This window comes from Trematosphaeria pertusa (genome assembly GCF_010094035.1).
Source record: "Trematosphaeria pertusa strain CBS 122368 unplaced genomic scaffold BU26scaffold_13, whole genome shotgun sequence".
NCBI lineage: Eukaryota > Fungi > Ascomycota > Dothideomycetes > Pleosporales > Trematosphaeriaceae > Trematosphaeria > Trematosphaeria pertusa.
This window is the reverse complement of record NW_022987224.1, coordinates 54935-68021: the sequence shown is the minus strand read 5'-3', so window position 1 is coordinate 68021 and position 13087 is coordinate 54935. Positions and strand designations below refer to the sequence as shown.

The 13087-nt window shown below is 39.7% G+C and overlaps 1 protein-coding gene across 1 annotated transcript; it reads left to right on the top strand.

Moving 5' to 3' along the window:
* The first annotated feature begins 109 nt into the window (after nt 1-109).
* BU26DRAFT_75780 (uncharacterized protein) lies at nt 110-1468 on the top strand. Its single transcript, XM_033836312.1, has 3 exons — nt 110-886; nt 937-1096; nt 1148-1468. Exons 1-3 carry the CDS (start codon nt 276-278, stop codon nt 1409-1411), a joined length of 1035 nt encoding a protein of 344 aa, XP_033680041.1. The 5' UTR covers nt 110-275; the 3' UTR covers nt 1412-1468.
* Nucleotides 1469-13087: the final 11619 nt, after the last annotated feature.

Here is a 13087-nt window from a genome sequence, read left to right as displayed (position 1 = left end):
GTCATTGCCAATGTGTGTCAGCTAGTTAGGTAGCTGAAGCGCGCCTTAACACACGGGATCGGAATTGGTTGAGTTTGGCGCAATCCTATATAGCCAGCCAGCCGGCCCACTTGGCTGGCTGGCTGGCTGACTAGCCGAAGGTACCGGAAAGCGAAAGGAGTATTCTGGGTACCACTTCGTCATTCCCCATTCCTTTTCCACTCTACCGTCTTTTCCTAAATCTCCTACACGTACGCGCCGCTCAAGTACTGAACCCACGACCACCCACGACCACGATGGTCATAGTTCCGGTCGCCAAGACAGGCGAGGCGGCGCCTCCTGTTCCTCCGGGGACGACGCAACCGCTACTGGCGGGGCCCAGGGAGAACGAAGGGGCTGAAGAGGAGGAGAACGCATCACTCGTCACCCGTCCAAAGTACCCATGTACTGTTTGCGAGGAGGTTTTCGAATCCAAATCAAGTTGGCGGTGTCATGAGTCGGGCCAACATTTTCAATCCGAGAGTTGGATATGCCTCCCTTGTTCCAAGAGGGGCTCCCCGGCGTGGGCGTATCCCAAAGCCTCCCAATTTGAGGAACATCTTGCTAGGAATCATTCTGATCTCTCATTCGACATTCAAAAAGGCCATCTCACCAGCAAATTCGGTCACAACTTCTGGTGCGGGATCTGTGCCGATATCATTCCTAAGCAACAAAAGCGAGACAAGGGAGAGGACGAGCGACTAGCTCACATCAAAGACCACTGGACTACGGGATGCACTGTTGCTCACTGGAAGAAGCTAAGTCCAGTGAAGCCCTCCCTGGTTGGCCCCCCAGCCGATCTCCCCATGAGCAGGCTGGACGTCAGGGAAGAGCTCGAGGTCGAAGCTTTCCCTGCGGCTCTTGACAGGCAAGGATCTCACCATATCAAATAAGCAGAAGCCGCTAATGAATCTGCAGCAATGTCAAAGCGCCATGGACGGTAGTTGTCGGAGCAGAACGTCTTTACGTGCAGCACGAATCATTTCTCTCCATCCCCCACGGCCTTCGAGACTATATAGGGCGGAAATTTTGGCGAGCTGAGAAAGGCGAATTCCATTGCGACAAGGAAGAATACCAGGCAATGTTTCGCTTCTTGCTAAGGACGAGACACGCGCTGACGGATCACAAGACATGCTCTCACATGTACCGCATTGCCACTGCATACAAGTGGCCAGACATGATAAAAAAGAGTCGCCAAATAATTATGTCTAGCCACGCTGTTACTAAGAAGGAGCTCGACGATATCTCTTTATATGCCCTTGAAGTACATGACACTGAGTTATATAACTTCTGGGCGTCAAAGCAAGGGACACTTGGCGAGCTCTTAAGGATTCCCGAGGAAACCAGAGAAGAATCGAACGGGCAAGGTCAGTCGAGCATTCTTGTAGATTAAAAAGGTAGTCAAGATTGCATATGCCGTAGCCTTGAAAATTTAAAATTTTTTTTTTTTTTTTGGAGGGGGGTTCCCGCTATTAAGACTTACATAGCCTCAGCCCTGTCGTCTCTGGTTGAAGTCCTTTACTTCTAATTTTGGCTGTTCTGCGTATATGCGGGCTCGACCCCTTACTTTTATCCGTGTTGAATCAATTCTCATTTACGTCGGGCGAGGATTGACGTGTCCTGCGAAAAGGACACTCAGACTTGCCGAAACACACCCCACAGCCAACTTAGGGGTGAAGGGGTGCTGTGGCATCCGGTATGCTGACATGTCTATATCATGGCTGCCGTCTCCTCCTAATCACTTTCACAACTGTGATCAGCATGCTCTTCTCCTTTTTCGTGGCCGGTGATGATGTTCAGGCACGGCGGTGTTGCTAAATGTGCCACTGGCGACCCGGCAATCGAGCTTCTAAACGAGATGTCAGCCCTCAGACTCACCGCAACGATTGCATTTTGCATTTTTGTGGTTCCAAGTTCTTCGATTTAGCTATTGGACATTTTCAGTAGCAAGGCTGCTCCCCTTCGTCGGTATTTACATCGTCAGCGAAATTGCAGACCGATGGTGGTCACGGCAAGGTGTTTGGCGGATACAAAGGAGGCCGAGGGCGCTGTTGCCTAACACTTTGTAGGAAAGCTGATGCATGGAGACGAGCGGAAGAGGATGATATAGTACTGTACATAGGACACTCTTTTTTAATAGAATGGACGTAGAGTGGGAGAGTGTCTGAGAACCTCCACTTCGGCAGGGTGATGCCCCACTTCATCATGGTCTTGAGCACCAGAACATGATCATCATTTGACCGGTTTCTTCGACTTTCTCTACTTTCTACCTTAAAAGCAAATGGTCACAAGCGGAGATGAAAGAAGCATCGTTAAGATACTGGTTGGAAAATGCTGCGGGATATAACTGATCTTAATAGGTGACTAAGCCTCAGGTCGCTGTGACGCGCAATACATGACGTCGGGAGATGGAACAACCCTGAGTCCGACACGGCAGTATGCAAATCCTTATGGTGTTCCGCCTCCCCTGTGTGATCTCTCAGGCTTGTTATCATCGGGATGATCGTCCGCATCTCTGTCCTCCTCCCAACACTGTACCCACCCTCCCAGCCTTTTTGGGGGCCCCGGGCGGGTAGGGTTGGCCCTGTGAAAATCGCGGAGCTTGTGTGGGCTATTTTTGAAGTTGGATGCGTCGTACCACTCCGGGTCGTCCTCATAGCCAAGCCATTTGGCACGGTACTGTAGCTTTCTGTGATAGACGCGGGCTTCGAGGATCCGCTCTACTTCGTATTCATCGTCGTCTGCACGGCCGCGATTGCGCTTCTGCTTCTGTCTGTGCGAGCGATGGGGGCGTGGGGTTGACTTGGGTTGCTTGTTGCTTCCAAGATGGAGGCCGTGATCAGCGTTTTCTTCGCTGCTGTCGTCGCTGCTATCATCACTATAGAATATATTGATATCGTAACCGCTGTATTGCGCTGCTGAAAGAGGTTTTGGGGCCGAAGGACGGCTGGAGAGCGGCCTGCCGCGGAAGGGGGATGGCTTTCGCTGCCTCGCTGAGTGTGCGGCGTGCTTAGGCCGCTGCTTCGATGTCGTATTCGACATTGGACAGTGCCGCTTGGCTGGCGGTGAGCGTTTCCGCTTGCGGGTTGGGTTATTGTCGCTGTCGTAGTCATCGCCATCGGTTCCGCCGCTGCTGCTGCTCGTGTTTTCAAGTGTAGGAAATTTGCCTTGTTACTATTAGATAGAACGAACACACTTGCAATGGCGTATACTCACCCTGCCTCTTCGCCTTCATCTGCATCGGTCGCTGCGGCTGATGTGTTGTAGCTTGCAGGACAGTGTGGCCACCGGCCTCTTGCGTTGACCGTTCGATATCCGTCATCAGCGATCGGTCGGCGAAACGCATGGCTTTCTTCTCCTTGCCATCGCAGCTCGAGCGGGATAGTGAGTGGTCTACAGTTGGCTGCGTTGGCATGAGTTCGCGACGCGGGAGCCCACTAGCCCGAGGCTCCGGTCCCTCAACGGCCTCTGAGTAGATAGGAGCCTCCATGCCTGTAGGACACTTTCTACCGTGACACTCCGGGGTTGAGATACCCGAGACTTCAAGCGAATCGTCAACCTGCGCACCTATATCGTCTTCCTGCGGGCAGTTCTCTCCGTCGGTATCGGTATCTGATTCGGGCTGACTGTCTTCGATGACGACCGCATTCTCTACGCAATGTCAGAAATAGAATGCGTAAGCCCGTATCCTGATTGCGCGTGGGACACTTACCTTGACTGGTACCCTCAGAACGAGCAGGCTGGTTTGAGCTCTCATCCCTTGTGTCTTCTAGAGAAGTTCGCATTGAGACGCTTTGCTCCAACCCCACGCTTTCACGTTCGTTTTGGGTGGAGAGATCGTCGTCACTGCTAACACCACTTCCTCCAGCTCCAACACCGCCGATTTCACAGTTAACTTCGCTGTCTGCGTCCGTGTTAGTCATCATACAACGCCAGCTTGAACAAAATATTGCTTTGTCGGCTGTAGCGAAGCCTACCTAAGCATGTCAAATCCACAACTTCAGCTCTACGGGACGTGGGCGCCAGAACCCCTCTATCCTTCGGTTTCGTGTTCGATCCTAGCCCGATCGCCAGAATCTCGTCCATGTCATGCCATTCATCTGCGCTAGACGAGGCATTCTTCGGGGGATAACGTCGAGAGGGTGGCTTTGCCTTGGCGGGGGCATTATAGGGTATGAACTGAGAGTGCAGATGTGTTGGAGGGAGGCGGAAAGTATTAAAGGACGATGCCATGGCGGCTGCTGCTGTCACTGCCAGCTAGAACGAGTCCTGGTGGTGCGAGAAGAGCGAAAATGGAGAGGTTTAAGTAGGCGAAGGTTCCACGCTCGAGAAACCATCACCGGCACCGCTTCCACCAGTATCCGTCAGCTAGAAAGGGGGATTGTGACGCCACCTCCGTTGGAGGCAAGGATGTGCTACCGGAAACGTCTCCCTCTCCAGAATCCGCCCGATAGTCTCAGGTCCTCGCAGGTATCCTTTGCGTATGACGCGCGCCTCGTCAGCTAGACAGGGACTGAATGACACCAAAACCTAGCGGCCTCTCCGATTGACATACGATTCTCTGATCGTCGGCAAATCCGAGACCAAGCTTAGACTCAAACCCACGCCGGTGCGTCTCCGAAACGGCCGCGTATCGCTCTCCTAAGCAGCATAGATGGCTTCATCGTATCAAGAGTCGGCCTTGCTCATCTGGCGATTGGCTCGCAAGCGGTCGTTACAAACTGGTCGTGCGCGTCTTTCAGCTGTCCAAGGATCCATATTACTTTGAACAAAACCACCGATCGCTAGCTTCTTCTTTGATCGTCAACCACCCTCTTACGTAGGATGGGTCCGTGCCGGATAACGCATGAATGCGCAATTCTCGCCGACGGTGCCTTGTGCGGTCGGGTGATTGGCCTGTGGGGCTTCGTTCACCTCTTGCGGCACACCCGAGGCCATCTCCGAGCTGTCAGCTGCCGGATTCCAGGCATCAGTCCCCTGCTGGTTGCGTTGCGATGTTACAGCAACGCCGTATGCCTCATGCGAGGCGGAGCATCCTGCTGGAACCATGGCGCTGACGTGGACGCCAGGACGGCCCAAATTAATGTGTCATGCGGGTGAATGGCCGCATCACCGCTAAGAGCTGGAGCCAGGAGCGGGGACACGGTAACTAAGTGAAGGATTGGTCCAGCGTATTCGACCGAAGTAGGGGGGCGCAATATAGGCGTATCGGAGCTAAGACAATGGCGTGAGAGCTACGCATTCGTTCGCCGAAAACGGGAATAAGACGGTGCGCAGTGAATGCCATCGGCGAGTCCGGAGCAGGGGAAGGGGGGTTTACAGGACCGCACATGCTGGTACGGCTATGCGACGGGTAGCGAGCTTCGCCCTTCAACCGCAGCTGCCACTGACGCGATGCGAGCGAGCATCTTGCGAGAGAAGAGGGAGAGCTTGCAATGGAGAAAGGCGAGAGGCGAGTGCGCGAGAGCGTGAGAGTGGAAAGTGAGGGGGGAGGGGCCGCTAACCGCGTGCAAATGCGAGCTGAGAATCAGCTTCAGCAGCTCCAATCGCCCGGGGCACGAAAAGCTGGACGGCGCAGTCCGAATAGGGGTGAAATAACAGGGACGAGGATATAGGGCGGTGGTCGGCGGCGGTGGGCGGCAGCGACGGTGGATTCGAAAAATGCCTCACAAGGGATTCGCTGAGGCCCAATGAGAGAAGTTGGCGCAGGCGAGGGGGTTGGCGGACGGAGGGAGGAGAGTAGAGGGAAAAGGGTGGAGGGAGGGAGGGAAAATGACGGCGGAGGGAGGGCCTTTTTATGGTGGACGTCGAGGTCGATTGCCGGTTCGGGCGTAGCACGAAAGTCGTGAGCGAGGCCCGGATTGCCCGAATAGGAAGCCTCTATTTCCTGATGCAGGCTTGCCGTCTAATTGTTTACTAAAATACTACTAACTTTATATACTTTTAGATTAATTTCTTCTACCTAGTATAGAAGCGCTAGCTTCTAATAGACTAATAGGTAGAAAAGCTTTATAAAAAGCTTCTAGTAAACCTATATATATAGATAGATATCTACTAATATTAGTATACTAATAATTATAATTAATATATAGATTTTACTTAAAACCTTACTAGAAAGCTTATCTAAGAAGAAGGTTACGTATCTAAAAAGATTAAAAAGCGTAATATGCTTATATTAACGCTATATTATACGCTTATAGCTTTTCTAGATATTCTACTAACCTTAGATAAAGCTCTAGTAATTAGAAAACTAGTTATCTACTTCTAATATTAGTAATCTAGCTATATAAGCTATAATTATCTAAACGCTTCTACTATATAGAAAGTTATTAAGAATATTAGTCTAGAGAAAAAGTTTATAAAGCCTATAGAGCTATAAATATCTAAGAATAATACGTTAGAATATAAATCTAATAATTTAGAAAAAGTCTAGCTCTAGAAGAGGTCTTCTTTCTAGAGCTATTTACTAAAGTAATAAATTTATATAAAAAGCTATTTAGTAGTTTTATATTTACTCTACTCTACTAAATATCTATAAATAGTCTTATAATTAAGCTTAGAAACTTAATTAATACTAGAGTAGGTAGTTATATTCTAGTATACCTAAAGTACCTTTAGACTTTTAGAAAAAACCTTTATATTAAGCTATTATATATAGAACCTATCTCTTTTACTAGATATAATAAATAATCTAATAGCTAGATAGATAAATACTTTAAAGCTAATTTAGTACTAGAAAGCTACTAAATACGTATCTACTTTATATATTATAATACTAGTTATAGTTTAGAAGTTATACTACTTTTAAAGTTATATTAAAATAATATAAACTTAGTTTATATAAGTAGAAGTATTCTTAATTACGTAGCAAGGTATAAGTAGAGTAATTACAATCGGGTTTACAGAACGCTGGCGAAACTTCGGTTCCTAATTTAGACGAAAAAATTACCCGATTTAAATTAGCAGAATTCCTTAATTTAGACAAAAAAATTACCTAATTAGGGACTCCGACGTTCTGCTAAAAAGTGATCGGGTGCGATTAGAATTGGGTGCGATCGGATACAATTAATTAGCTAATCAGCTAGCTAGCCAGCCAGCCAGCTAGCCAGCCCGCGCGCGCCCACCCATAACCACGCCCTACGCCGCGCTCGCTTGGCTTTATATGGCCGTCGCATATATTTCTAAGCGATCCTAGCGCAACAGGCAGTAATAATACAGCGCTAGTAGGCGTTGCAGGTGTGCCTGCGGGCCTAGAGTTATCTAGGAGTAACTCGCGGAGCAACTACAACTAGATACACTAGGTGCGCCCGGCCGCAGCTTTATTAGCCGCGTGCTTGCTTAATTTTGTATAGCTATTGTATATATTTGTAAGTAATCCTTACGTAATATATAGTAATAATATCGCGATTTCTACGCCTTACAGCTATTATAGAGCTGCCTGCAGCTAGCTTTCTAAAGTTTTAATATTTCTTGCTAAGAGCACTAGCGAAAGCTTACCCGTATAGACTTAGCGCCTTTCTAATTAGGTATAGCTCTCTCTTTCGTCTTATATTAGGCGACTCGCTACGCCTTCTAATTATTTATAAATAATTAGCTCTATATATTATTAAATTATAATACTATATAAGAAAATTAATAGTATAATATACTTTATAAATAAACTCTTTATATAGATAAACTTTTTAAAAATACTAAGCCTTTACTAAAAAGCTACTATCTTATTTAGATTTTTCTAACTCTAAGCTACTTAAGATAAATCTAGATAAGCTATCTAACTTATCTATATTATCTTTAACTATCTAGTATATTTATATATTATACTCTAGCTTACTATAGCGTCTATAGCGTTACTAAGCTAGCTAGCTATTATATACTACTATCTCTTTATACTACTTTTTACTTTTATTTTAATCTATAGCCTTTCTTTAAGTAACTAGCTATAAGCTAGCTTTAATTATAAAAGTATTTTCTTTCTAAATTTACTTTTTTTTATATAAATTATACTTCTTTTTCTATATATTAGCTACTTAAAGCTAGATAACTTTAGACTTTATAAGTACTAGCTAATACGCTATTAGCTTATTATCTTTCTTAAGCTAATTAAGTAACTTAATAATATAAGTTAGTAATAAATTAAGATACTATATAATCTTTAATTAAATTAGAGTTAATTAGAATCTTACTTTAATAAGATTACTAGATATTTTATACTTCTATATAGTAGTATTAGTAGTAGAAAGTATTAGTATACGTAATTAAACTTTAAGCTTTAATACTACTAAATCTAGGTTAAATAGAACTAAGCTAGTATTTTTAAATTCTACTCTAATATTATTATTTATAATTAATACGTAAAAAGCTATATAAAATATAGATAGAAACTTAGTTTTTATAATATAGTTAATATAGCTATATATTAGAATATTAACTTAGTAGCTATATACTATCTTTAATAGTAAGAAGTAGCTAATATTAAGTAGCTATAGAAAGTATAATAAATATACTAGTATATAGAGAACTATATTTTTATTCTTCTTATAGTACTACTAGAATTTAATAGAGCTATAGCTTTTATAGCTATCTAAAATTAGTAAGTAATATATATCTATAACGTAACTCTTAGTATAGAGAAATTTATCTAAAACGTAAGCTTTAAGAATATTCTAAGAGAAGAGACTAAGAGATCTATGCTCTTAAGAAATAACCTAGATAATAAGAAAGTTAAGATTTTATACTAATAGCTTGCTTAATTTACGCTCTAGCTCTTTAACCTTAACTTTAGCTAGATTAGTAGTCTACTCTTTAAGTTAACCTATACGCGGCGGCTGCTTATAGTAATAGTCTATAAGATTATTCGCCTTAAGAGAGTTAACGTTCTTAGTATTACTATACTCTTCTCGCCCTCTTACCTTCTCTCTTTCTAATACTAAGAATAACTAGGTCTACGTAGTAAAGAATTTTTAATAACTAAGAAGTATTTTAACTACATTGTTAAGTAATACTAGTAGTAGCTTCTTAGATAGCTAAATTTAGTTAAGAATAAAGACGATACCTAATAGAAATATATCTTCTTTAGAGTTCTAAAGTTCTTAACTAATTATTATATTTAGCTAGAGTATAATAAAGAACTATTTAAGCTTATCTATAATAATCTTAGCCTAGTAAATATACTTATTAATAGTAGAGAGAAGCTAAAAATTACTAGAGTTATTAATTTTAAGTAGTTATATACTAGCCTAGCTTAGCTACTTAGTACTATACTCTAGTAGCTTCTCTAGAAAAGGCTAGAACTCTAGAACTTTACCTCTAACATAAGAGCTTAGTTTCTTAGACACTTAGACTTATTTAAGCGCGTTCTAGAAGAAGAAGAGAAGTACACGCTAGAGTACTAGAGTAAGAAGCTTTTAAAGTTAGTTAAGTAATCTAAAACTAAGAGAATAATATAGTACTATATAGTTCTATAGAGATTCTTCTATAGTTCTAGTAGCTTACTCTAAAAGTAGCTAAAAGACTATACTCTAGACTAGAACTTGCTTACTATAGAAATTTCTAAGAAGAATATTTAGTTCTTTATTACTACTAAGATAGAGTACTTAAAGCTATATAATAAGTAGCTAAAAAAGATAGAGATTATATATAATAAGATGCTAGCTAGAAAGTAGTCTATTTAAGAGTTTATTAATAAGGTTAAAGCTCTATACAAACATGCTATAGAGATTTCTAAGAAGAGTATTAGGTCTTCTATTACTATAGAGATAGTATACTTAAAGCGACACAATAGAGTAGCTAAAAAAGATAGAGACTACCTATAATAAGATATTAGCTAAAAGGTAATAGGTTAGGCTAGCCGTAGTAGATAGTAATAGTAGCAAGATAGGTAAAGCGCTTATACTATAATAGAGGCTAGGCGAAGAAGAGGTTGCTATATAAACGTAAAAGAGTAGCGTATCTATAATACTCTATATACTCTAATAATCTAAATAAATAGATACTAATTCTCTTAGAAAGGTTAGTAGAAGAATACTAGATACTATTAGTGCGTAATAAGATAAGAATAGGCGTAGTCTATTACTACCTTTCTATCTTAAGTAGTAGTAAACTTTTTGTATACTCTCTTCTAGGCGCTTCTAGCTTTATCTCTACTTTTATCTTCTTATTTCTTCGCGGGTATAATAAACGCCTTAGTCTATCTAGCTTAGCTAGGCGTCTAATACTTATATTAATTGTCTATACAAGTAGTAAGTCTCTATTTATACCTTAGTAGTATTTCTACTAGTTATTATTAGACTATCTATTAGATTTTTCTTACTATATAAAGATATTATTAGCCTTAGTAGATAAGCCTCTATAATAAGAAGCCTACTAAGACTACTACTCTTGCTAGTATCTACGCTTAGTTTAACTAGTAATAAGAGAGAATAAACTCTATATTAACTATTCTAGTACCTACTACTATTAATAGCTACTTATAGAATAAGTTATAGAGCTATATTTATAAACGTAAATTATAGATTATATTCTAATAGCTTTAACTACCTAATAACTTCTACTACTACTAAGAGCTAATTACTATAAACCTCTTTAAATAGATAATAGTAGTAGAGAACCTTATATATAGAGATATCTTAATTAATAATCTTATAATTAATAAGAATAATAATAATCTCTTCTAGTCTTTATTCTTAATTAACCTAGACCTTACTATTAGAGAGTAATAAGAAGGCGCCTCTAGAGTAAAGAGTAAGACTAGCCTAGAGACGTAAAAGTTTTATACCTTTAGATACTATGTTATGTTATATTCGCGCTATATATTTAATAGTAGACTCTTTAGTTCTAGAGCGCTTAAGAGGTATAAAGAAGGCTAGATAGTATAATAGTATAGAATAGTAGGTAATAGGTAGTAGAGTTGTCTAGTAACTCTATAGAGCTAGTAATACTAACGTATTCTAATAGCGTAGAGTAAGTAGTTAGTAGTAGATAGCGTATCTATCTAGATATATTAGTAATACGTAAAATATAGATATATACTTATCTTATTCTACTTTAGGCCTTATAAAGCTCTATCTAATACGTTTAGTATTTATACGCTATACTAGATTCTTACTAACTTAGCTAGCGTGCGAAGGTATATAACTAAGAGAATAGAATACTATAGTCTACTATAGGCTACCGCGCTAAGTATTACGTAGCCTAGTATAACTTAAAGAACATATTATTACCTATATTTACTATTCTCTAGTAATAATATTGTCTTCTCTTCTACGCTATCTCTAGTTTCTATACTACTCGTACTAATACGTAGTAAATTTAAGATATTAGACTATAATAAGATAATTAATAATTAATCTAGAAAGAAAGTTAATAATACTATAGATATAGATACTAGCTATATAACTATTATAGCTAAGACTAGCGCGTCTTTAAAGAGGCGACGCGAAGAGAATAGAAGAAGATAAGAGAAAAAGAATACTAAGAAGAAGATAGAGAAGAAGAATATCTTAAAGAGAGTAAGTATTCTTAAACGCGTTCTAGCCTAACTTTATAAGTTCTTAGATACTAACTATTAGAATAGGCTACTAGTAAAAGCAGCTTAACTACTACCTAAGCGTAATAGCGCTCTCTATAAGTAAGTAAGAGTAACTACTAGTAGTTCTTACCTACTAATTTAGAGAGATTAGCTAAGCTAGATAGATATTTACTATAGTTATTACTAGCTCTATTTTCTCTATATATTCTATAACACTCTTAATAGCGTAGAGAAGCTTCTAGAGTTCTCTTTACTATTAAAGAAGTATAGTAATTCTAGTTTTTCCCTCTACTTTTACTTCTAGGCTTTAGTATTACGCTAATATAGTTCTTTTCTAGTACCTAGCTACCTATAGAAAGAAAATATAAGAAAATTTTAGAATAGCTCTTTTTTTTTTTTAGCTCTTGCTCTTACTATACGCTACTCTCTTCTTTAAGAGTAAGTTAGAACTTATAATAAGAGGCGTGTATTAGAGGTATAGATATTCTAATACCTAGTAGAGTACTCTTAATTAGCTTACTTAGATAGCTTTATACTATTCTTTTTCTACTTTTATATTCTATACTCTACTCTCTTCTTGCTTAGTATAAATGCGCACGCCTTCTCTAAAACCTCTCTACTCTCTTTCTAGCGTTAGAGCTTACTCTTATACCTTCTTTTACTATACTCTCTTCTACTATACCTCTCTTCTACTATACTACCTTTTATTATACTACCTTTTATTATACTACCTTCTATTATACTACCTTTTATTATACTACCTTCTATTATACTACCTTTTGTTACATCTATAGAGTTAAACTAACTAACTCTAAACTATATAAGAAAGTAGCTTCTAGTATTATAGATAGTAACTATAGCCTTAAGATAGCTAAGTATTAAAGAATAAGATAGTAGTTATATCTTCTATAGTAGCGTAAGAAGCGTATTCTAGAGTAGGTAGTATAATTCTATTTATAGAAGATATCTTATAAGCTTAAAGAAGATTTGTAATATAGTTTATATAACTTTTATTAAAAGTTAGTTTTTACTAGTAGTAAGGCCTAGATAATCTAGTTTTCTATTAATAGTAGAACTAGTATAGCGTACGCTAATAAGAAGGTTACTAGTAAGGTAGTAGTATTAAAGCTTATTCGCAAGTAAACTAATATCTCTATACCTAAAGTTAAGGCCTAGAGCCTTAGTTACTATAATCTACTTAGTCTAGGCCTCTTTATTATATCTAAGTTTGTTTCTAGCCTAAAACTTAGTAATATTCTAGCTATAGCTAAACCTAGAACTAATCTTCTAAAAGAAAACGTAGGTAATAATAAACTTAAAGTTATCTATAAGTAGTTTACCTAGTTTCTTCTCTAGCTCTTTAAGCTTAATTTTCTCTAGATTAGTAGCCTACCTATAGAGTTAACCTATTTATAGCTACTAATGCTAAAGGTATATAAGATTATTTACTTAGAAGAGGTTAATATTTTTAGTATAGTTCTTTTTTACCTTCTATTTATAGTCTTACGTTCTCTCTAACTACTAATATAATTTTATCTAGAC

What these genes read in the sequence shown, in the direction of transcription:
- BU26DRAFT_75780 (XM_033836312.1), top strand. Translation starts at nt 276, where the DNA reads ATGGTCATAGTTCCGGTCGCCAAGACAGGCGAGGCGGCGCCTCCTGTT. An exon ending in TTCCCTGCGGCTCTTGACAG is followed by an intron (nt 887 to 936) that starts GCAAGGATCTCA and finishes ATGAATCTGCAG; the next exon opens with CAATGTCAAAGCGCCATGGA. An exon ending in GCGACAAGGAAGAATACCAG is followed by an intron (nt 1,097 to 1,147) that starts GCAATGTTTCGC and finishes ACGGATCACAAG; the next exon opens with ACATGCTCTCACATGTACCG.